General features: G+C 34.8%; 1 protein-coding gene and 1 long non-coding RNA gene across 4 annotated transcripts in view; one reads left to right on the forward strand and one right to left on the reverse strand.

Annotated features, from left to right (window-relative positions):
• LOC116420644 overlaps window positions 1-4,241 on the reverse strand; it is a 40,196-nt gene extending 35,955 nt beyond the window's left edge. The window contains exon 1 of one of the 3 annotated variants that reach the window (XR_004231026.1): window positions 4,079-4,241. This is a non-coding gene — a long non-coding RNA (uncharacterized LOC116420644). The remainder of the gene's footprint in view (window positions 1-4,078) is intronic. The other 2 variants (XR_004231027.1, XR_004231025.1) reach the window with 2 other exon arrangements.
• On the forward strand, window positions 2,178-17,903 carry EEF1E1 (eukaryotic translation elongation factor 1 epsilon 1). Its single transcript, XM_003760197.4, has 4 exons — window positions 2,178-2,314; window positions 6,912-7,112; window positions 8,996-9,091; window positions 17,267-17,903. The coding sequence occupies exons 1-4, from the start codon at window positions 2,228-2,230 to the stop codon at window positions 17,405-17,407; spliced, it is 525 nt and encodes a 174-aa protein (XP_003760245.1). The 5' UTR covers window positions 2,178-2,227; the 3' UTR covers window positions 17,408-17,903.
• The last annotated feature ends 8,741 nt before the right edge of the window (window positions 17,904-26,644 follow it).

Below are 26,644 nucleotides of genomic sequence, written 5' to 3' on the forward strand. Positions count from 1 at the left end.
CCAGACACAGTCTCTGTCACCATTATTCAGCAACCTCTCCAACTTCAAGATTCACATTATCCACATCTATCATTCTATCTGGATCCTAGTGGCAGTTGATTATCAATTCCCAATCCATTCTGCCTTTTTCTTCATTTTTTTTTTTTTGTTGCCTCTTTTACCAAACTGTTAATTCTCTTTTCATAATTTTCTTGCATCATTTCTATTCCTTTTTTTCCCATTTTTCTTCTACCACTCACCTTTTTCTTTAATTCTTTCAGGAATTTTTAGTATTTTCCTTTGAAGTTTTGATTATAACTGCTTGCATGTTACTGTCTTCTGATTTTGTGTCTTGGTCTTCCCTGATACAGCTGTAGATTTTTATGGTCAAGTTCTTTATATTGCTTGTTCATTTTTCCAGCCTTTATTTTGAGTTTTATAAGGTTGGGCTCTGCTTACCTCAGATTAGGAGGTATTTCCTTAGGCTTCAGTTTTGTTTTGTTCTTTTTTTTCAGTGCTGTTTTCAGAGTTAGTTCTAGGAAATTTTAAAAATATTTTCAGTGCTTCCAAGGTGGTGTGATTAAGAGAAAGATACAATAACTGCTCTCCTGATCTCCACTTTAGCCTTTACCCAGAAAGGCCCCCCCCCCCTACTCCCTGGCAGCCAGTAGCAGTAGCACTTCTTTGGTTCTGGAACTGTAGCCCAGGACCAAGCAAGGGCAATAAAGTTGCCAATCAGAGCTAGCTATACCCAATGCAGGCCATGGGTCTCTGTAATCTCTTTCTGATCAATTGTCTGACCTCCTTACTTACTCTGGGCTGAGAGCTACTTCTACAACTGCTGCAACTACATATATGCTTTCTGGATAAGCCTCCACCCTTTTATTTCAGACTTCTCCTTGGGTCCTCCTAAGTTTTCTTAGGCTGGAAAAATGTCTTACCCTGGCCTTTTGTTGACTATGTCACTCTTACTCCCTTTATTGAAATTTCTTAAGTATGCAAGCTTCAGTTTGAATTGTGATCTCCTTGCCCTTGGAATTTCATGCATGTTCATTTCTCTTGTAATAACTCCTGTTGCAATCATGGACTTGTGAGGTTTTTTTCACTTTTGGTTAGCAATACCTGAATATTTACATGAATCAGTTAGGCTGCATAGTGGATAGAGCACTGCGTCTGGAGATGGGAAGACCCGAATTCAAATTCAGCTTCAAAGTCTTAACTGTTAATCTGGGCAAATCACTTAACCTGTTTGCTTCGGTTTTCTCAGATGAAAATGAGGGTGTTAAAACTACCTCGCGAATCAAGTGAAATGCTATTTATAAAGGGCTTAACAAAGTGCCTGGCATATAGTAGGCATTTAATAAATGCTTGCTTTCCTATACATAAAACAGCAACGAGAGTGAGGGTACAAAATAAATTATTAATTTATTTATTATTAATTTAATAATTAATGTATTATTAATTATAATAACTAATAAATTATTTAAAAATAAAAGGCCTTTGCCCTCTACAAAACTTTTATACAAACAGAAGACATACAGAAAATAAAAGATTTCAAAATTGGAGGCATCAAAAAGAGCAAGTGCCAAAGACGACACCAGAGCTGGGGCCTTAGGAAGACTAAGAACCCTGCCTGAGAGGTAGAAGCAGAAGGATTCCCCGCGGGAAAGAGAACTGGTGCAAAGGCTTGTAGGCTGGAGACGGCCACAAGGGGGAGACAGCTCAACAAGCCGGAGAGGGGAGAAATGGGAAAGAAGATCGGAAAGGCGGGTGGGAGGCAGACTGTAAAAAGAGGAAGATTGTGTCTTTCACCGTGGGAGACCGAAAGGCAAAATCCTCAATCAGATCGTTTACAGGCCCGGGACCGGGCTACCAGCTGCCCACCGATCGGGCCCCTCGGGGCTTTGCGGAAAGGGGGATTTCTCGTGGGGCCACGCCCCTGTGCGAGATCAGTCAGCGCCGTTACCCGGTCTTCCGATGTGGCACCACCACGGCTCCGTAACCTCCTGCGGAACATCTCCGTTCCACACCAGAGCCGGGGAAGAACCCCTAGGTGAAACCCTCGGCGCCGGTACCTCGGCCCCGCCCCTGCCCTTCGCTCCGCCTCCTCCGTGAAGCACGTCCCACACTCCCCCTTCCGCCCAGCCAATGGATGGCGGCGCTTGGGCGGCGTGCCCTACGTCACCTCCAATGCGGAACGTCGTTGTTTTCTTGACCCCGCCCCTTATCCTCGGTTGTGTCCACGAAGATGGCGGCTGCGGAAGAGCTGACTTTGCTGGAGAAGTTACTGGGCTTGAGGAGAGGGAACAAGTATAGCGCTCAAGGAGACCGCCAGGTGAGGCGGCGCGAGGGGTTGAGCGTGGGGCAGGCTCTGAGGGAGGACTGGGAGGGCCCTAGGTGCGCGCCGCTTCCTGGTGTGCGTGAGTCGGGTCCCCACGTGTGTGTGGAGAGCGGCGTGTGTCCCCTCCCTTCCCCCATCCTTTCCTCTCCTTGCCGTGTGGGGTCCCCCACCCCCACCCGCTGCGGAGTCCTAGCTTGGGCGGAATGGGGGAGGGGGGAGGGGACTGCCCTGCTGCTGCTCCCGACGCTCTCCTCCCCTGACCCTGGGAAAATTAAAGTGAATGGAGGAGGAGGAGGGTCTCTCTTATCCGCCAGCTGGTGAGGCAGTGAATTTTGTTAGAATACAATTAGACTGAGAATCCATCCCCACTTCGCCCCATCTGATTTTGAGACATTTCCTTCCTTTTGGAGAAAAAAAAAAAGAGATAAAATTCATTTCCCCTCCCCCAGTTAAGTGAAAGTGGGCCCTAAGATTGCCATAATTCTAATAGCTTTGTATAGAGTTCTCATTTGATCCTCATGGCAAGCCTTGTGAGTGAGGTAGGCTAGTGTTTTATACCCATTATGTGGGTGAGGACAGTGAGACCTAGAGAGGTTAAGTGATTTGTCTAGCATCTCGTAGCTGATAAGTCTGACAGAATTTGAACAGGAGAGAGGAAGCCTCTTTTACATTTTGGGAGTCAGGAAGCCGGGGAGGTCTGGGGGTAGTATGGATTGAACCCTCATTTTTTCATCTGCTCAATCAGTGTTTTTAGAGTTGCCCAAAACTTGTTTTAGTGTAAAAAGCAAAGGACTGAGAAAAACTAACATGAGTGGACTAATATGTACACAGCATTTATTGCAGCTTTATGATGTCAAAAAACTGGGAACTAAAGCGATCCCCAATCTCTTGGGAAATAGCTGAAAAATTGTGGTATGGGATGTCATGGAAGCCAAATGGTGGTGTCAGAAAGGAGGAAGATAACATCAAAGCCCCATGTAGACTTATTAACTGATGCAGAGTGAAGAAAGCAGAACCAGGAGAACAGTTTGTACTGGTAACACCAATATGAGAAAAGTGGACAATTTTAAAAGACTTAAGAGTTCTGATAAATGTTTTGAACTGATGATTCAGAAAGCTTGATAAAGATCACTGCCCATCCTTTGACAGAAATAATAGACTAGCATGCAAAATAAGAAATAGATATTTGGATGCCACAGTTGTAGGAAAATGTTTTATTTGATTGTGCTTTTGTGGAGCAGTGGGTTTTAAAAATATTTCATCCTGAAATCTAATCTCTGAAATCTAGTTGACTTTGTGATCTTAAGTTATTTCATTTCTCCAGAAGTCAGTTTTTGTTTTTGTTTTTTATAATGTGTAAAATAAGTGTCTGGAGTCCTAGGGTCAGAGATTGAAAGCTAAGCATCTAAAACCATCATTGTATAGACACAAAATAAACCTACATTTGTTAACCCTTCCCTCTGTATATAAAAGCTTGATATCTTTTTACTCTCAGTGAGTGCCTAGCATAGTTCTGTGATACAAACTTAATTTTTTTTATAATAACCAACTACACTGTGCCTGGAAGCTGTAGCACTGGATATATACATGGACAAAATAGTTCCTCCCCTCATGGACTTTATAGTCTATAATGTATCTATGTTATGTATAATTAGGTAATGTTAGAAGAATATTAAATAGAGGTAATATGTCATAAGGGAGTAGTGTGTTGGATTTAGAGTCAGAAAAATCTAGGTTCAAAAACCTACTTTCACATACCTCTAGCTATATTGACCATGATTGGATTACTCCATATCAGCATGCATAAGGGACTCCCTAAGATTTAACTGCTAGGTCTTTACTTCCACTGGTTTGTTTCCCTCATGCTTAACCATTTATAGAGTGCATGACTTCATAAAGGTCTTTCATGAGATGCTCAAAAGGATTCCACCTTCAGAATTTGTGACCAAAGAAGAACTAGAGATCATTATTGATCACAAAATAGAAAATTTTGATTACATCAAATTAAAAAGCCTTTGTACAAACAAAACTAATGCAAACAAGATTACAAGGGAAGCAACAAACCGGGAAAACATTTTTACAGTTAAAATTTCTGATAAAGACCTCATTTCCAAAATATATAGAGAATTGACTCTAATTTATAAGAAATCAAGCCATTCTCCAATTGAAAATGGTCAAAGGATATGAAAAATTTTCAGATGATGAAATTGAAATGATTTCCACTCATATGAGTGTTCCAAATCACTATTAATCAGAGAAATGCAAATTAAGACGACTCTGACATACCACTACACACCTGTCAGATTGGCTAAGATGACAGGAAAAAATGATGAATGTTGGAGGGGATGCAGGGAAAACTGGGACATTGATGCATTGTTGGTGGAGTTGTGAACTAATCCAACCATTCTGGAGAGGATCCAGCAGTTTCTGCTGAGCTTATATCCCAAAGAAATACTAAAGAAGGAAAAGGGACCTGTATGTGCCAAAATGTTTGTGGCAGCCCTTTTTGTAGTGGTTAGAAACTGGAAAATGAATAGATGCCCATCAATTGGAGAATGGTTGGGTAAATTGTGGTATATGATTGTTATGAAATGTTATTATTCTGTAAGAAATGACCAGCAGGATGAATACAGAGAGGCTTGGAGAGACTTGATGCTAAGTGAACTGAGCAGAACCAAGAGATCATTATATATTTCAACAATGATACTGTATGAGGATGTATTCTGATGGAAGTGGGTATCTTCAACAAAAATAAGATCTAATTCAGTTCCAGTTGATCAATGATGGATAGAATCAGCTACACCCAGAGAAGGAACGCTGGGAAATGAATGTAAATTGTTTGCATTTTTGTTTTTCTTCCCAGCTTATTTTTACCTTCTGAATCCAATTCTTCCTGTGTAACAAGAGAACTGTTCGGTTCTGCACACATATATTGTATCTAGGATATACTATAACATATTTAACATGTATAAGACTGCCCTGCCATAGGGGAGGGGAGGTGGAGGGAGGGAAAAGTTGAAACAGAAGTGAGTGTAAGGGATAATGTTGTAAAAAATTACCCATGCATATGTACTGTCAATAAAAAGTTATATTAAAAAAAAAAAAAAAAAAAAAGGATTCCACCTTCATAGTATCTATTTACTTTGAGCCAGTCCTTCCATTCTCACTGTGTCCTTCTAGTTTAGGACTTCATCTTTTCTCGCCTAATTTATTGTAATGGCTTCCTAGGTGGTCTCTCTACATCAAGTCCATTCTAACTACTTCTGCCTAAGGAATCACATAAACTCCTCTACTCCGAAATCCTTCACTAGCTTTACTTTATTGACTTTTGAATAAAGTTCTGATCCCAGCTTTCAAGACTGTCCACAATTTTGCCACAAAGTTTTCAGCTCTGTTCCTTCTGACTTCTCCATGTTTTTTTCCAATGCTTTCTTATCTTTATGGTTTTGCTAATGTTATCCCCACAATCCTGCAGTAGACTGTAATATTCTTCTTCTCAAAAATATAATTGTTCTCTAGGAGCAGGTTTCTTGGGGAGCTTCTGGAAGCAGCCTTTCTTTCAGTTCAGTGTAATAATCACCTCAAATGCAGGGAGTTAAAGTTCAGTACTTTATTATCTCTTCTAAAATATCCCGGTTAGCTTTCCTTGATTCGGAGAGCTCTTGTTGCTAGTCCTTTACCTCTGCCAGCTTCAGCCTCCAGCTCTCTCTGAATCCAAAGGCTCCAGCCAGCACAGTGGTGGAATATCGAATGGATCTGACTTCTCTTCCGAGAGGGGGGTCTTGTGGGAGCTGTGACTTGTGAATCTCCTTAACTGAATCCTGACTTGTGAATCTCCCAAAAGTCTCTAGTTGGCTTGGGAGCTTCTTATATATAATCTCTTAAAGGTGTGAACTCTCCCAAAAGTGTGAACTCCAAAGGTGTGAACCAAGTACATACGCATTGTTTTTATCATTTCCAATGACTTTAGTACCTTGTTTCAAGTTCTGGCCCATAACAGTAGACCATTATCTCAGCCTACCTTTCCATTTCCATCTCTCTCAAGTCTATCTTAAGGGCCCTCAGAAGCCTTCTCTGAGCCTCTTCTTTTAGCTAAAGTGATCTCTTAATTTTTTACATTCTGGACCTTTTATTTGCACTTAACACATTTCATTGTATCATTCTTATTTTTGGACAGATCATTTCCCCACTTTTATATTGTGGACTTTCTGCGAGGATTTGTACCCAGAACTGTATATCACATCTGACATACTATAGTATTTTGCATGTTGCATGAAATTGAGCAAAGATTTAGGATTTTAGTTTCACTGTCCAACTGTTAGTGTCCTGTTTTTTCCTTGCTTTTATCAGATGTTTGTCAATTTAAGGAAAATTTGCTCCAAGAAAAATTGAGTTCCTTAGACACCTATGGCCACAAGCATATACTGAACCAATCTCTCTATCTCCAGTTTCTCATGTGTAAGATTAGTACTGCAATGTTGTTATAAAGCTCAAGTGAGAAAATTGTGTAAAGCATTATCATTAGGAATTAAGTACTTAGTCATACTAATTTCATAAAGTTTACGTGAAGAATTTGTATTTTTCCTTTCAGATTCCAGTCCTTCAGACAAACAATGGGCCAAGTTTAACAGGTTTGGCTACTATTGCAGCTCATTTGGTCAAACAAGCCAACAAAGAGCATCTGCTGGGAAGCACAGCAGAAGAGAAGGCAGTTGTTCAGCAGTGGTTAGAATACAGAGTAACTCGCATTGATGGACACTCCAGTAAGGAAGATATCCGAACTATGTTGAAGGTATTGATTATTTCTTTGTTAGTTTTAAACAACTTATGATTAATACTTAGAAATAGAGAATACTATGAAAATAACCCTACCAACTAATTAATTCCTGTTTATATTTTGGCAAAATCAGTGAACCAAGAATATAACCATTGTGTTTTAAACATCAATGTGTTATTCATTTTACTATTTGGCATAATGTTAATGTTTTTCAGAACTTAGAAAGTACACACTATGCAAAGCAGTAATCTACTGCTATTAATTTTTCCCTAATTTTCTAACTATGAAAAACCAAAGACAAACTTCTTCTATATGCCAAAACTACATGTCCTTAGGAGATGAACCATCTCCCATTCTACAACTTAAGTGTAGAAATTTCCTGAAAATGTTTAGAATATTCTTTTCCCTATCCTCTCAATTTTTCTTTTGTTTTTGCTAGCCCTCCTGCATGCATATGTAAGTATATCACTCCTCCTTGCACAGATCTCTTGTGACTCCCAGCAGTCTTGTTTTCATTTACCATTTGAAAGCTTTATGCTTTTAAAAAGAGGAAGAGCTTAAGTCTATTTAGACAAGCATATAGTCAATGCAACTGATGAGTTCTACCTGTTCATCTCCTTTTTTAAGAAGTAAAGGATGGAGATGGAGACAAAGCTATATTTTATTATGATTATTATTATTATTATTATTATAGCTTTTTGTTGACAAAATATATGCATGGGTAATTTTTCCACACTGACCCTTGCAAAAACTTCTGTTCCAACTTTCCCCTTCCTTTCCTCCATCCTCTCCTCTAGATGGCAGGCAGTCCCATACATATTGAACATGTTAAAGTATATGTTAAATACAATATATGTATACATATTTATACAGTTAACTTGTTGCATAAGAAAAATCGGATTTAAAAAGAAGGTAAAAATAACCTAGGAAGAAAAACAAAAATGCAAGCAAACAACAACAGAAAGAGTAAAGCTATACTTTGAGAATAGAATCTTAGTGTCTTATTATTACTTAATGTAATATTTATTGTGTCCCAAGTACTTTCTTCCATTGACTAAAATCACTTTCTTTGCTCTTGAGAGAACTCTAAAAGAAATCCTTGGGAAAATTCTAATGTATAGTCTGTTGTAGCTTATTTGTAGAACATTTCTAGAAATATATTGTCATTAGGCTTACTACTCTGTGATACTGGGAATTTTAATGCTTAATAAATTGTGTTTAGATAAATTAGTGGGAAAGACAAAAGCATTTTGAATAACTTTTTAACCTCCATTTTTCTTCCCAAGAAATAAATTGATTTTTCTTCATCCTGGTCTATATATTACTGCATTCAGGTTCAGGCATATTTAAATTTTTCTTTCTAACATAATTTTCCAAGATACTCATCAGTTTCTCTAAAGAACCTTTTGCTTGGGGAGAATATTGTCCCACCATTTAAAATTCTAAAAGAAACTTACAGTATGTGACTTTTCCATTGCCAGAGAAGTCTTTTAAGTTGTGGGAATCATGGGGAGCTTTAAGAGTTCTAGAAATAAAAAAAATCTTTAGCTTTTTCCATGGATGTCAATTTAATACTAATCAATATGCCATGAATTTCCAAGAGGGAATGGAACAAGAGTATATGCTTCTAGCACACCAAGGCAACCAGCATTATTGGAGAACTCTAATATGCCATTTATTTATAGTGTTGATAGTGTAGGCATGACAGTTTCTGAATAAGAGCATTCAGAAAAGATATTCCTTGAATTATTTTTAATCAAAACTAAAAGAGTGGTGAGCATAGTTCTCAAATTTCTTCTGTTTTTTTGTTAATGTCAGAAATGGATGTTGAGTTGAATTTTAGAAAACGTTGTCAGATTGCTGCTCTCATTTCTAATTTATTAATTTTTCTCTTTTAGGATCTTAACTCATATCTTGAAGATAAAGTTTATCTTACTGGTAATAATTTTACTTTAGCAGATATTTTATTGTACTATGGACTTCATCGTTTCATAGTGAGTATTTCCTAAAATTTTTGAATGCTTAACATAATTTAAAATAAGAAATAATTTTTTGTGTGTTGGTCTGTTCAATTTGTATTGGGCAGGATTAATTTTTGTAAGAAAAAAATGAAAGCCAGAAGGAGTATGTTTACACAACCATTACTTCCGTTTCGATCCTCACAATAATCCTGCAAGATAAATGTTATTATCCTCATTTTACAGTTGTAGAAATTGAGACAGGCACGGGGTTAAGTGCTTTTCCTAGAGTCACACAGCTAGTCAAACTTGAACTGGAATCTTCCTTACTCCAGACCCAGTGCTGTAGCGACTATACCACCATTTAAAAAGAAAGAAAGAAAAGAATAAAAGTTACATTTGTGGATAAGATAATACTATGAAAAGAATAAAAGTTATAGTTGTGGATAATACTATTTGTGTAGAGCTTTTAACCATAAACTTAGCAGTTTCCTCCACTTTACCTCATGTGATCCTCATGAACATGTTATAAGGGAGGAAAGGATGATGATAGCCTCATTTTACAGATGAGGAAACTGAGGCTCAGAGATTGTCTTAGTCATAGTCATAAGGCATTTAATAATTACTATACTTTGTGAGCTTAATGTGTACCTAATCTCCTTGCAATGAGTTTCAGTATTTGGAACAAAATAGTTCAGATTTATTTACCTTTTTATGTGTAGAATATTCATTTTTGTCCCAGCCCTGCAATAACTAACTATGTGAGCTTAATTCATTAATTATTTCTTTAAGATTTCCTTTTCCTCATTAGGCACCAGGAGCCTGAAGTAAAGTGATCATGGCCTCATCCAAGTCCCTCCTAAATAGGGACTCATCAATCAAGAGAGTAGGCACTGGGGTAGAGAAGTAGAGTTCTAAAATTTAGCATATCTTTGACTTTAGTACAGAGAAATCATCAGATAATCTGCCTGATAATCGTGTTTAGAGTAGTGCCTTATATTGTGTTAGTGAACGCAAGGCTCTTCCTGCTAGTTACAAATAAGGCAAAGTGCTGGTTTATTTTCATGATTTATGGTGATAGCAAAATTCAGTTTACTGAGTATTATTTATTAGGTGCCAGCTACCTAATGGAACAAAATATAAGGGGTGGACTTTTTTCCAGAGGATTATTGTACAGAGCACATTGAAACAGCTTACAGAACAGTAAAATATACTAATTTATGGTCAGAACAAACATTATGTTAATAGAGGAAAAAAACAAGGAATCTAAAAGACAAACCTGCAAAAATTGTTTAGTCTTGGATATCTGAAAGAAATCTCATTGTTGAAATCCTAATTAATTCCTTAAGTAATAGGCAAGAAAAATAGACTAGAGTTTTGGCCATAGGGATAAAACTGAAAATAGTAAAACTAAACAATAAAATAGTAAAGATTCTTGTAGCTTTTCAAAATATGACAAACCATTATTCAGATTAAAACTCAGATTTGAGCAGTAGAGCTGGTTTTAATTAGAAACAAATACCACTTTTTTTTTTTTTAACCAATTTCCTGGTTGAGTAATTTCCCAATTACTTTATGCTTTAAAATAAAGCTCATATATTTCTCTAGAGCTTTTAAGGTTTCATCACAACTATGCTTGGAGATAAGTAGCCTATCTGTTGTTTTCCTCATTTTGCAGAAGGGCTTCAGAAGAAGGTAGGTGACTTGTCTGTGAAGCGCCAGTGTCGATTGTTTCTTTGTTAATCAAACTACCTTTAAAATACACCTCATCTCCATTTTAAAGAAAAAGCCTCAGAGGTTCATGGAGACTTTGCTATAGAAATGTTTCAGTATAATTTGGGGGAGAGGGGATAACAATTCTATAAGGAATCTATAATTTAACATTGGAAGATGGACTGTACTAGAAACAAACACTACTCTTTTATGGATGTGTGTCAAAGCCATTTTATAAAGCAGTGTTTTAGTGTAGTTGAGATTTTTTTAATTCATACCCAGTAATAATAACAAATTTATATGTAATATCTGTGGTAATAATTTAATAACCATTTTATGTAGATTAGGAATGATAAAAATGACAAGTTTGCAGAACAGATAAAAAAAAGCTTAGAGCTTATGTAATTACACTTTATAAAAAGATTAAAATGGAACTCTTTTAGAGTTAAACTTAATTGTTCTGGAATGACACTAAGTATTTTATTTTTAAAATATAAGGTACATTATACCAAGATTTAAAGAAATACAAATACCAAGATATGTAGGACTTTCCTCATGTCATTAATGCTTAATTTATTAATTCTTGATTACTCTAATCCTGATTTCTATTCTGCCTCTCTTAAAAGTAGAATATTTCTTTTGAAAAGTCATGGCATAGTATGATAGACTTAGTCTTGGTCTAGAAGTCAGGAAACCTGCTTTCTAAGAGCTAGCTCTGCCACTCAAAATTTATGTGACTGAAAATGAGTCATTTAACTTCTCTGGTCCTTAGTTCCACAATTTGTAATATTTGGAGCTTTAATTATATTTGAGGCATCTTAGGTGGCTCAGTAGCTAGAGTGCTAGACCAGGAGTTAAGAAGATCGGCATTCAAATCCTGCCTTGAATAGTTAATAGCTTTATGATCCCAAGCATGGTACTCTTTCAATATTAGTTTTCTTATCTGTAAAATGGGGATGATAATAGCACCAACTTTCCAGAGTGACTGTAAGGATAAAATGAAATAATATTTATAAAGTGCTTTGCAAATAATTAAGACACTACAAATCCTAACTATTCCAATAATAACCATAGTTTCAATTAAACTTTTATTAAATACCTCTTGTAAAGTACCATCTTAGGCACTGGCAATACAAATGTAGATCTAACACATCTGCTTTCAGATCAGTCAAATGAGAATCAAAATCAAATGAAAACAAAAAACATAAAAATAATGGGGGGAGAATGTGAAGTGATAAAGATATTTAAAAGGGAAATATCACTTTCTACAGGGTGGATCAAGGAAGAGATGGAGATGGTACCTTAGTTGGACCTTGAAAGGGAGAGACTACAGTGGGGGGGAAAGGAAAGGGAGAAGTATTTATTAAGCACTTACTATGTCCCAGACACTACGCTAAGCACTTTACAATTATCGTATTTGTTCTTCACATGAGCTCTTTGTAATAGTTGCTCTTATCCTAATTTTACAACTGAGGAAACTGAGACAAAGAGTGGATAAATTACTTGCCCAGGGTCATATGAATAATAAATGTCTGGTGTGGGATTTAAACTCAGGTGTTCCCCAACTTCAGATCAAGCACTTTATCCACTGTACTACTTGACTGCCTTTATGGAGAAGAGAGAAGGCATCAATTCTAAACACGGGTGATATTTAAGGAAAGCACAGAAACAAGAGCAGAAGGAAGAAAATGAGATGGAGTGTGTTTGTTTTACTCTAAAATATACTATAAACGTAAATTCAGGAAAGACAGATTGGGGCCAGATTCTACAGTCTTGATTGCTAAAATCTGAAAAAATGCCTTTTGTTTTTAATCATAGCAGTAAATTAGGAATGTTATCTGGACAATAATGTGAAAAGGAATAGATAACTTAGAAAGACCGGAGGTTATTGTGATACCATCTACAGAATCTTAAGAATAAAAGCTTTGCAAGCAATAGGAGGGAAAGATGACAAGAACAGAATGTTAGAGGTATCCTTCTTTAAGGGTAAGGAAGAGGAAGAAAATGAAGAGAGAAAAAGAACGAAAGAATGATTGGGTCAAGATGAGAACTATGACAATGTATGTAGTATTGCTGTGTAGTAGAAAACTATAGGATAGGCAGTAGTGTCAGGTTGGTAGAGGGGAGGAGTACAGAAGTGGTGGAAAGACTGTTTCTTGACTCCAAACAATTTCATTGTCTGCCCCTTACACCTGAAATGTTGTCCCTCCTCTCCTCTCTCTTTCAGACCCCAGCTGCAATCCCAACTTCACCAGAAAGCCTTTCCTGAACCTCCCCCCCTTTAATTCTAATTCCTATCCTCTATTGAATATTTCAGATTTTTTCCTGTATATAGCTTGTTTGTGCATGATTATTTCCAAATTCTCTCCCCCATTATACTGAGTTCTTTAAGATTCTCTTTACCTTTCATTGAATCCCTAGCACAGTCCTTGGCCCACTAGTAGGTGCTTAATAATGCTTTACCATTAAATGGTCCGCCATCTAGCCTCTGCCTGAAGATCTCCAAGAATAGGAGGTCATCCTTAGGAAGTCATCCATTATACTTTTGGACAAGTCTAATTGTTAGGAAGTTTTTCCTGATGTTAAGGCTAAATTTACCTCTTTTCAACATCTACCTATTGCTTCTTTTTTTTTGTCTACCCTAAAAGCTCAAACAAAACAAGTCAATGAATCAAAGAACATTTATCAAAGGTCTACTATATAGTAGGCTAAATGTTGGGGGTACAGAGAAAAAAGCCAGTTCCCCAGTGGTTAAGCAATCAAAGACTGTGAGCCTGGCTCTTAAGATTTGAGAATAAGGTAGTAGGAGAGGTGAAAGGATAAGAGATTTTGATCAGAAAAGGGAATTTCACCTTGAGGTCACTTTGATATCAGAATCTCTTACAGCTGGAAGTAGCAGTACACACATAATATTCCTAAGGCTAGTGTATCCCATGAGCCCAGGAGCTTTTGAGCTGCAGTGAACTAAATAAAGCAGATCAGATGTCTACAGTAAGTCTAGCAGTAATATAGTGAGTCAGTGAAGGTAGGAAGATAGTGTGGAACTCATCCCTTGTTTCTCAGTAACAGGCTGCTTGAATAAACTAAATCCAGTCAGAAATGACTACTGGTCAAAACTTAGCTATCAGTAGTGGGATTGGCCTCTAAGTAGTCACTGGACTTCCAGCTTGAGCAAGATAGGAAGACCAGTTGCAAACAAATCTTGCATCTGTGACTAAGTGCTTTAGGTTATGTAATTATTTTGATTACTGTCCTCTTCCAGTGAGGCCAAAGAAATTTCCTACAGGCTTTAATTCTCTTCCAAGTCTTTTTGCTTTCCATATAGCTAGTCAGAAGAGATATTTTTATCTTTTTTTTGGGGGGGTGGGGGGAGGGGAGTAAGGCAAGTTAAGTGGCTTGCCCAGGGTCACACAGTCAGGAAGTATTGTGTCTGAGGCTAGATTTGATCTTGGGTCCTCCTGACTTCAGGACTGGTGCTCTATCCACTCTATCCACTGCTTTATCTAGGTGCTCCGGAAGAGATATTTTTAGAGAGACATTTATTAAAATGAAAAATTGATTGACTTTTCTAATCAAAAAAAAGAAATTATTTCCAGCATAGCTTCTTGCATTGGAATAATCAGGTATCTCGTGATCCAGATGGAAAGATGGTTCCTGTCCTTTATAACACTACAGTAAGAGCTACTAAAATTCATATCATAATTTAGAACAGAAATAAGTATATTCTGTTAAGAGAAAATCTGTAAAAGGAAGGTGAACAACGTCTAGGAACAGCAGCTGTAAGAACCAAAGCAGAATGTAGCATTGAACATTCCAGCTTGTATAAGCAGCCAGTTAGCATTTCATCTAAACATGATCATTTGAAGATTTTTCTCACATTTGTTCAAAAATGGTAAATAAGATTATAATCTTAATGTCTTTGAAGTTGAAGATAATTGCAGAGTGCTGTTGTAAACAATATGGAAGGATTAGGAGCAGCTTATGAAGCTATCATATAGAGACATAATAGCTTGGAGTTGAATAACAATGGTGAAGTGGTAATTAAAAACAAGATTTACTATTAGAAACTAATCCTGCTAAAAGGCAAAGTATAAAATTGTTGGTTCTGAGTGAAATAGTAGCCCAGGGAGTGCCATTTTTAAAGTTCTAAGTTTTCATGTTTACTCAACTTAATATTTTGTTTACAGTAAGCTATTTAATATGTCTATGTAAAAAACATTAACAAGGGAGCAGATTAGTTCACTTTTCTCAGGTTAATGGGACAGGCAAGTAAATCAAACCAGAAAAACAAAAGAGAAGTGACAGCAAAAGTCTTTCTGAAATTCTTTTTGTGCTTTAGGCTTGTTTGTAATCTTTACTCTTGAGACCCAAAATATGAAATTTTTATCTTGGGAAGTGTGAGAGCTTGTTATTTGACTTTGCTCAATAATATTAAGATAGTTTATCAACCAAGTTTTCTTTTTAAAAAAATACTTTGGGAATTCTCTTTAGTTTAACATTTAAGTTCAATCCAAAGAATAACTTTTGGTCACAGAACTAAAGAAAAAGGAAACCAACTTATTTTTCTTTACAATTTTGTTAATGATTGTGATGACTATTCTTATTTTTTGAGAAAACATTAATAGCATTTGTCACTGAGCATAGCCTCAATAGAAAATTTTATTTGAAACAAGGTGTAGGAAAGTGAGTATAGTCTTTAAAAAATTGAAATTTCTTCAAAAAAGACATTTAGAGAATTATGTTATAAATTAAGTTATAAGATAATTGGCCAAATTTAGGGAATCATTTACCTGGCCTATTAAAGATATCAGATTCAAATTTGGTTGAAACTTAAAAAGATATTTCTGTCTGTTAGAGCTGCTAAATTTTTGAAATCAGTATCAATTTTAATATACCCTCTTTCTTCAGGGCTAAGGAGTCATTCTAAAATTTATTTTTATTAATTATAAAATTTATTAAAAACAAGTGTGCACCTGCACTTGGAAAACCAAAAATCAAGTTTTCCAGATTTTCACTAGTTCTGCTTATCAATTTGTAGGTGAGATCTTATATTAAAAAAAAAAAAATTTATAATCACATTTGAGTATTTAATAACTTTTGTAATCTATAATTCATGAGGGATTTTCTAACACTCGCTAGGAAAGTAAAAGGCAGCCTATTTGATAATCTATAACTAATGAATTAGGAATAACAAAAGTAACATTTACATAATCATTAATTTAGCCTATTAGCTCTTATTGAAAATTACATTTTATTTTAAAAAATGTTTACAAGTATAGTTTGCTCTGTATAATTCTGTTGACACAGGCAAGTGGAGAAATCTTTTTAGCTTTGCTACAGTCTTCTGTAAGCTTCAAATTCATTTTGTTTTCTTATTTAAAAATAAATAGAAAGCACCTCTGAAATGGTCTTCAGTCTCACCAGCTAGTTGTGGAACTGAGAATATGCTATTAGTTTCACATTGTATTTTTTACACTGTTCTTGGAGAAGACTTTATCTGGTTCTTTGAGCAAGATACCAAGTTTAATATTTCCACAGATGGCACCAGTATCACATGTTTGTTGATTGAACAGTGGGGGGGAAACTGGCTATACTCCTCATGTATGTGATTTGTGTATAATCTTTCTGTCTTTATCCTCAACTTTATAATCCATAAAGATTAATTGAAACATTTTCTCAAGGAAAATCCTCAGAGTTCCTTATTTGAATTTGAACCCAATACTTACCTAACTTTGCTGCTTTTAAAATAACAGGTATCTACATCTACTCTTTCCCACTTTTTATTGAATGATTTTCTTTGAATGAGATTCAGAGGTATTTTTCTCATAAGTTAATTGCCTACTGTGTTAAATTGTGTTAGGTCCTGGAGATCAAAGAAAATTGATATGAATTCTTCCAGTATTCACCATCTTATTTGGAAAAGGAGAAAAGGCTGTAATATTCTTATCCTAATTGATATAATATATTTAGTTGTATTTTGAATTCTTCATTGCTAGAAATAGTTTATTCTCCCATCATTGGCATTGTTTATTTGACATAACAAGATTCCAACAGTTTCTTCTGAGTTATGGCAAACTTTTAACTTTAATTGAAGTAAACATTTCTCTCTGGATTGTTGTATTGTATTCTTTTGTTAGATAATATTTTTGGACTTTAAGATGCTTATTGTTTGCCAGAAACATTGGAGAAATCAGTTGTATCATGTCTTTTGTGAGTAGCCTTTTCCTCTGATTTCTCACTTCTTCCAAAAGCTCTTAGAGCTTCCAGATCCTCTCAGGCTTTGACTGATGCCAGCTGGCATTGATGATGAGCCTTCTTGCAAGGAAAGTTGGCTTGGAACTTAAAAAAAAGGAAGAAAAGAAAGTCCATGTAGACCTCTATTCAGTGGCTGGAACTTAAACTTTTATCTCAGTGGTAACTTAAGAAAACTGGTCTTTGCAATTTTCTATCTTATACTCTAAAATTTACTGAACTTATGTAATGTCTGTTTGGTTTTAGGTTGACCTTACATTTCAAGAAAAGGAGAAATATCTGAATGTGTCTCGCTGGTTTTCTCATATTCAGCATTATCCAGGCATCAGACAACATCTATCTAATGTTGTTTTTATCAAGAACAGACTTTATACTAATACTCATTAAAAGATCATCAAGATTTCCATGCCATACAGAAGAGTAATTGAAAATTGTTTAAAAGAAATGGGCTTTTGGACTTCGTAACTAACTTAAATAGATAACCAGTCCTTTGCAGACTAGAAGAACTTTTGATAATGTGTCAAAGTAGGTTTAATGTTTCATTTGTTCTTTAGAGTTTAATTTGCAATTTTTTTAAATAAAAATGCAACTGTAGTTTTAAAAAAATCAAATCAAAATCAAGTTCTAAATTGCCTTGTTTTAATGTTTTTGACAAAGTTGAAATCAGTGACTGTCTTAATGTAAAAAAAAAATCTACAGTTCTTCTGTTTAGCTATTTATTGACTTCTGTACTATATTTTAAATTTCAATTTTTCATCTATGAATGTTTACATTAGTTTTTTTACTATAAAACTTTAATAAATTGTGCCAAGGAGACAGAAAGGGAAGAGAGATTTATTTGTTTGTAAATATTTATGTGATCCAGTAAATATGGTTGAAAAAAGTCTTTTTTTTTTGTTTCTTTTCTGCAGTCAGTATTCATTGGAGAAAAATTAAGAGCGGAATTGCCCTTAGGGGAAGTGGAGTGATATATATTCTTTTGAGAGAATGGATTTTGTTGTTGTTGTGTTCAATAAAATGCAATAAGTAAAGAAAGAAGGATAGTACCAGGAGGTTCTTCACTGATTTTAAGATAATAATGAATACTGAATTTTCTAAACCAAGTCACATTACTCAAGAGTATACTTCTTAAGTTGGTGTAATAGAAATAAAGGTCATCAATATATATATATATATTGCTTTGAACTCCTATACATATATAGAGAAGGAGAAAGAGAGCTTTGAACTCATATTAACAGAAAGTCTCCCCCTCTCAAAGTAGTGTCATTTAGGTTTTTATTATTCAATATTCAATGTTAATTTAATATTTTGACTATTACAGTAATATATGAAATAAATATTCAGGAAATATCATGATAGAATTCTTAATGATCCTGTAATTGTATTGCTGCATAACTAGAATGGGGATATTTTTTCTGTCATAGATCCCTTTGGCAGTCTGAAGTATACAATTTCTTTGCAGAATAATTGAAGGAAAAAATAGATTTCATTTAGAGGTTAATCAAAATAAAGATGTAGTTTTTTTTTTCCTTGACCAACTTTATATCCGTGCCCAAAGCAGATCTCTGTTCTCTTGGGTCCATTTACTGTGAGTTAACCCCTAATCTGGAATATGTTTTAATTTTCTAAAAATGACATTGAAATCACAAACTCTGAAGTCTTACTACATTATGATCATAACAAATATTGGTGCCCAGTTTTCATCTTTGTTAGCCATTTGTGAGATCAAAAAGAAACTCCTTTTGTAAATGGTTTCTGTCCCCCATACTCACTTTTTCACTATATATCTTCCAGAAATTGTACCCAAATAAAAAGTGATGTTTTTAAGTTAGAAGAGATATCTCTCCCAACTATTCAGGTTGCTGGATTCAATTGTTTCATGCATCCTACTTTGAGATGCATTGTCCCTAAAAACTTTGTTTTAAATTGTGTTTAGATTCTATGCTACTCTTGGTAGGATGTATATTTAAGCAACATTACAAGTTGGTTATCTTTGGCTCTTAATCATTTCACTTCTGCAATTTTCGTAAGTTGTATCCACGTCTTTCTGTCTTTAGCAGTATCTTCATAACTGGTCTGTTCACCAGATTCTCTCTCCTTCTCCATTTCATTCTTCACCCTGCTCCCCAGCCCTGACTAATTGAAAGACATATTCTCTATTGAAAGATATCCTTTAGGACCCAAAACTTCCTCCGTGAAATCTATTCTGATCCTCCTCAAGTCAAAAATTCTTTAATGGTCTAGACATGCCATATCACTCAGTATTTTCATTTCTCTGCCAGAGTCATACAGTTAACATATGTCATATCTCCCTCCACTTGCTATTTGCATAGTTGTGAGTTCCATAAAGGTAAGACCATATTTTAATTTTCTGCTCTCCATAGGTTTAACTCCTATTATGTTTTATAACAGCGACACATCCTCAATCAATTTCACACCCCATAGTTCCTAAGCTTTTTAGGTAAAAATATTTTTTTTTACTTTTGTAAAATGACACCAAAGAATATAATTTTAGTTTAAAAATTTTGAAACTTTGTAATAAACACCTAATTTAGTTTTATCATGGTGTTATAGTGCCATGCTTTGTATTTAGTAGGACCTTAATGAATTAAATGGATTAAAGTATGCTTGTGAGTTTGTGGTCCCTAGCCACCATTTTAACATATCTTTGGAGAACGATGCTTCTAATTTTGAAACAAAAGACTCATTTAGATTTTTGAAGGCTTAGGGTGCAATAACACAAACTACATTACTTATAATTAAATCTAAAATAATAGAAAAGATTTCACTGTCCTGCAGTTCATCCTGGTCATTTCTTATACAAAAGTGGCAGTAATGTTATTTTATAGATGAACCAACTTTTACTAGCCAGGATAAAATTTTTTTAAATTAAAACAGACATATCTTTTACTAAAACTTAATAAACATGAGTTGCATTCTCAGAAAGTTGAGTCATTAGTACCTGGGACCATAATGACTTATTGATACCTTACTTAATGGATAGAATGAATGACTGATTAATAATCACATGATTTAATGGATAGGATGAAAGCTGTTTGCACTCCATTATTTTCTTGTCCTTTCTAAGAAACCCTTTTCCCCCTTTAATTTCAACTTTAATTCTATTACACTAGAATGAGGTGTTTATTGACTGTTGCCATAGTTTGGCCTTCAATTCAATGTTTTCCAAGTTTCAGACAATTTGTGATCAAACTGGAAAGTACCTATTCCTGAAGTTAATTAAGGCCAGAATCTCTAAATGAAGAGCTAACCTGGGATCCACAAACTTGTTTTAATCTTCTTTTGTAATATTTTCATAACCATTTCAATATAAATGGTTTCTTTGGCAATCCTATGTATTTCATTTTATGAATTTTAAAACATTCTGAAAAAAGATCTATTTACTTCATCAGATTGACTAAGAAGTCTGTGACAAAAAAAGTTAAAAATTGCTCTAACATCTAAGGCTTAATATTAACAGCTTCTGACTATAAAGCTGAAGAATGCTTTTTAGTAATATAATAATGTAATAATTGAGGGGCAGCAAAGTGGCTTCTTTGCTGGGTGAATACAGCACATTGGAGTCAGAAGGACCTGAGTTCAAATCTGGCTTCAGATATTTGACACATTGTGTGGCCCTGGGCAGGTTATTTAACCTGCCTTGCACTTCTCTCCTCTTCTCCCCCACCCTTTCCCCAAAAAATCTAATATGTGGAAAAAAATATATCTAATACATCGAGCCTACCTTCACAAAAGGAAATTCTCAAAGCTGATAAGATTTTATTAGTTACAAAGTATTGAAAGACATGGCATGAGATAGTTTATATCTCCCAGTTCATCACTACAATATTATCCTAATGTAAGTCAAGTTAACTCCGTTTGATTTAGCTTGGATCTTTACACTGGCTTAGTGCTTATTTCCATTTATCAGTGATTTGCTATTAAAGTGAATCAAATTTATATGAAAAATACTCGATAACAATTTCCATGAAATGTAGCAAAAGAAAATTACATGATATGCCTCAATGTTTCTTTATGCCTAACTATCAAACAGTATTCAAAGTACCTTGAACAGAGAGAATTTTTTTATAACAGCTTTTTATTTTTCAAAATACATGCAAAGATAGTTTCCAGCATTCACCCTTGTAAAACCTTGTATTCCAAACTTTTCCCCCTTCCTCCTCCCCTTCTCTCTCCCTAAACAGTAAGTAATCCAAATGGATTAAAAATGTGCATTTCTTCTAAACATATTTCCACATTTATTGTGCTGCACAAGAAAATTAGATCAAAAAGGGGAAAAAATGAGAAAGGAAAAAACAAGCAAACTGCAACGACAACAAAAAAGTGAAAATACTATGTTGTGATCCACATTCAGTCCCCATAGTATTCTCTCTGAATGGAGATGGCTCTCTATCAAAAGTCTATTGGAACTACCCTGAATCACCTCACTATTGAAAAGAGCCAAGTCTATCACAGTTGATCATTACATAATCTTGTTGCTGTATGTACTGTACTCTTAGTTCTACTCCCTTCACATGGTATCAGTTCATGTAAGTCTCTCCAGGCCTCTGAAATCATCCTGCTAATTATTTCTTATAGAACAATAGTATTCCATAACATTTGTATATCATAACTTAGCCATTGTCCAATTTATGGGCATCCCCTCAATTTTTGCCACCACACAAAGGGCTGCCACAAACATTTTTGCACATGTGGGTCCTTTTCCCTTTTTTATGATGCCTTTGGGATATAGGCCCAGTAGATATACTGCTGGATCAAAGGGTATGCACGATTTGATAGTCCTTTGGGTATAGCTCCAAATTGCACAGAGAACATTTCTGACTATAAGCTAATTAATACTCCAATAAGAACACTCAATACCAGCTTCATGACAATATTGGAGATGGAATGGTTACAAAAGATTCTAAAACCATAACTAACAATTTTGGCACTTGGAAAAAGGTCTGGAAACTAGGTTCAGGATACACATGTAAGAATGATTCAAGGCAAATTATAGAATAATTGAATTAATTGAAAAAAATAGGGCAAGCACCCCAATACATGCTTTCAAGTAAACTTTTTAAGAAATATTAAGGAGGTGGAGAGCATTAAAAGGTACCAAAATGATGTTGCACAAACCAAAAGATCAGAGCTCAAGGAAGGACTGGAAGGGATCTCAGAAATCTTTTATTCCAATTTCCTCATTTTTGATGAGGAAATTGAAGCTCAGAGAGTTGACTTGCACAAGTTCACATGGATAGTGTAAGAAATGGAATTTGAAGTCTTCTAAATCAAGACTCATACTATGCTAGCTAGGAAAACAAAGATCCAGGGACTGAAAAATGGTTGAAATAATTTTAGTATATGAATGTGATGAAACATTAATGTGTAATAATAAATGTGGTAAAAGAATTTTAATATTGTCAAAATTTTCTCTAGACTTACATCTAGAGCTTGCAGAATTTATCTGAGATATCAAACTTTAGCTTTGGTAATTAAGAGATTAGTGAGAGAAGAATTTTTGGCTCAGTTTTACCCCCATTTACTTATTCTGAGATGTCAACTCTAGTTCTGGTGCTGTCTGGTTAGTTGCTTCTCTGTCTACAAATTCCAGTTAAATCCCCTAGTATTTGCAGGTCATTCTAATATTTTAGCTTATATAGATCTTCCCCTTCTGTTACTGGTTCTTTGATGGTAAATCTTTACCTTCCCTTTTGCCTTCTTTAGACATTCCAATTATATCGATTCTGTTTTGTCCTACATAACATTTTTTGAAAATGCTATACATAGTCTATTGGTTTTGGGGTACCATAGAACTATGTTCCAAATATACAATACAATAAACATGTTATTTAAAATGTCTCTGTGTGTTACTAATTGTGTTTGGCAGCAGTACCTATCAACAGATCCTTAAATATTTTGTATCAGAATAATAACTATAAAGAATTCAGAGAAACATGGGGAAATCTGTATGAACTGACCCAAGAGTAAAATAATTAGGCCCAATAGAGTAATATATACTGCTACAGCAATATAAATGAAAAGTTCAGTAAAAAGAAGATGAATTCTAACTAATGAAAAAAAAAACTATAGAGAAAAAACCAAACAAAAAGTGCTTTTTCACAGTAAGTAGATAAAGGGCCAGTATCACAAATTGAAAACTGTTAAGGGAGTTCAAAGGTTATAAAGTCTTACCACTTCATTTTACAGATGAAGAAATTGAGGCTGAGAGAAATTAAACAACTTGACCAGAGAGAGACTCATAGCTAAAAAGTATCTGATCAAGCTGTCTTTGACTCAGCAGTACCTACTAGAACAGAATTTTATATGTATTGTCAGTCAAGCCTTATTAAATATTTTTGTATAATTATTTTTGCTGGTCACAAGGTGAGGGTTCATTCTGGGTTGGAATGGGAAATAATTGTTATGTAAAAACAAGAGGCAATAATTAATGCATATAGTATATATACTATACATACATATACACATACACATACACAGAGTATTCCAAAATTCTTAGTGCAATTTCAAGCTATTAAAGCTTTTAAACAATTGTAATTTAAATATTCATTAAACTTATCAATATTTGTAAGCAAAAACTATTGAAGAACATTATTTCATATACACATTTTAAAGAAAACATTGAACTTCCTGCTTTTCCTGCTAAGCACCCATTATAAAATGTAGTATCCCCCATGTTGAAAGACACTGAGAATTTCTCCTAGAAATAAAATAAAGAAACTTTATGTGATGTATAGTTGAATCTCATAGAACTGGTCATGAGGGTCATCAATTTAACAAAATGCCTATTTCTAGAAGAAAATCATTCCCTGCTCATTTCCCTTGTACCATAAAGTACACTTGAGTTCAATGAATACATATTTACTCTGAATTCTGTAACTAGATCTTCTCTTTATCTTCTTAAATTTATGTTTGCTTAAGGGCATAATAGATATGGGTGATTTGCTGCTTTTGTTCCTTTACAGAAACTGATGACAACTGCTCAGAGTTGCTAAACATAATTCACAACTGAACTGGTGGGCCTGCTGTATTCAAAAACTTTTCTCCCCAACAGTTTGAGGATGACAGAAATTTCTTCCATGAGGGTAATGGCTTAAAGTGTAAATGTTTGTATTGAAACTCAGAAACACTAAAGCTGATTAATCAATCAAGCAGTCAACAAGTGACTCCATTCTGACTTTCCCTCTAATAGGGGAAGAAGTTACAGAATGGAAAAGCTAAGCATTCTGATATGGAAGTGATCACTTCCCAGGAAATTTTTTAAAATAATGTTTTGCCTCAATTATATGTAAAGACAATTTTTAGCATTCATTTTTTATACAATTTTAGAGTTCCAAATTTTTCTCCTTTTTTTCTTCCTAAAATGGTAAGTAATTTGATATAGCTTAAATATGTGCAATCATGTAAAATATATTTCTATTAGTCATAGTTGTGAAGAAGAAACAGATAAAAAGGGGAGAAAAACACACACAAAAAAAATAAAATGAAAAAGAAAATTTGATCTACATTCAGAGTCCATCAGTTCTTTCGCTGGATGTGGATAGCATTTTTTAAGTCTTTTGTAGTTGTCTTGGACCACTGTGTTGCTGAGAAGAGCTAGATCATTCATAGTTGATCATCACACATTATGTGATCACACACACATATCACACATTGAACATATGTACAACGTTTTCTTTGTTCTGCTCATTTCATTTTCATAAGTTCATATAAGTCTTTCAGGTTTTTCTGAAATTTGCCTGTTCATTATTTCTTATTGTACAATAATATTTCAGTTATTCATATACCACAACTTGTTTAGCCATTCCCCTAGTGATGGGCATCCCCCCTCAATTTCTAATTCTTTGCCACCACAAAAAGAGCTGCTATTTGTATATGTAGGTCCTTTTCCCATTTTTATGATCTCTTAGGGCTACAGGCCTAATAGAAATATTGCTGGATCAAAGGGTATGCACAGTTTAATTGCCCTTTGAACATAATTCCAAATTGTTCTCTAGAATGGTTGGATTAGTTCATAACTCCACCAACAGGGCATTAGTATCCCAATTTGTCCATAATTTTCTTCTTTTTTTTTGTCAAATTAGCCAATCTGATAGGTGTGAGATGGTACCTCAGAATTATTTTAATTTATATTTCTCTAATCAAAAGTGATTTAGAACATTTCTTCATATGACTATAGATAACTTTTGATATTTTCATCTGAAAACTACCTATTCAAATCCTTTGACCATTTATCAACTAGGAAATCCTTTTTTTTTTTTTTTTGGTGAGTGAGGTAATTCGGGTTATGTGACTTGCCCAGGGTAACATAGCTAGTAAATGTTAAGTGTCTGAGGCTGGACTTGAACTCAGGTTCTCCTAACATCAGGGCTGGTGCTCTATCCACTGTGCCATTTATTGGGGGATCTTTATAAGGTTTAAATGCTACAGAATTAGGATCAGATTAAAAATAAAATTATATTCTCCCAAATTTCCAGCTTTCCTTAGGTAAATGGGTTAGAAACGGGGAAGCCACTGAGAATCTCCAATTTGGGCTAAGTGTAATAGACTTATTGTTGAGGATAAATAGTGTGGTGTGCAGAAAGGAAAAACTTGAATTTTGCTAATTTTACAGTTTATTTGAGGCAGAGAAATAATGTACTCTAGGCAGAGAAATAATGTATTCAAAAACAAGAGGTTTTTGCACTTGGATAATGTAGAAATATGTTTTGCTTGACAATGTATATTTGTTAAAGGGTGTGTGTGTGTGTGTGTGTGTGTGTGTGTGTGTGTGTGTGTGTGTTTTGTAAGGGTTTTGCTTTTCCTTTTTTTCTATTTTTCTTTGAGGGTGGAAGAGAGATGGAAGGAAGAAGAGGGGTAATGAGAGTAGCTGAAAAGAAAAAGAAACTAAAGAAGTTTTTAAGTGTTTTAGTTTGCTTTTTGTTTTGTTTTGAAGCACAAAAGAGAATAGATGGGAGGCCAGAAGGAAATACTGACTAGCAGGATAACCCAAAGTTACATATTGGGAATTTATATATACACTAAAAAGGAAAAGCAAACTTTCCATTATAATGATTTGCAGTTTCATCTGTTCTACCCTGTATACATGTCTATTTGACTTAATTTTAAGTTCAGAATTTTTTAAAATTTAATTGAGAGAAAATCTCTTGTTTTTAATTTTTACTTTCAAAACATATGCATACATAGTTTTCAACATTCATCCTTGCAAACTCTTGTGTTCCAAATTTTTTTCCCTCTGTGCTCCCTAGCCCCTCCCCTAGATGGCAACTAATCCAATATATGTTAAATGTGCAATACTTTTATTCATATTTCCACAATTATCATGCTGCATTAGAAAAATCATATCAAAAAGGGAAAAAATGAGAAAGAAAACAAAAATCAAGCCAAAAAAAAAAAGGTGAAAATACTATGTTGTGATCAACATTCAGTCCCCATAGTCCTCTACTTGTACAATTCCAATAGACTATTGGAATTGGCCTGAATCACCCTCACTGTTGAAAAGAGCCTCACAGTTGATAATCACATAATCTTACTGTTGCCACATGCAATATTCTTCTGGTTCTACTCACTTCACTCAGCATCAGTTCATGTAAGTCTCTCCAG

The sequence above is a fragment of the Sarcophilus harrisii genome, chromosome 1 (assembly GCF_902635505.1).
Source record: "Sarcophilus harrisii chromosome 1, mSarHar1.11, whole genome shotgun sequence".
Classification (NCBI taxonomy): Eukaryota; Metazoa; Chordata; class Mammalia; order Dasyuromorphia; family Dasyuridae; genus Sarcophilus; species Sarcophilus harrisii.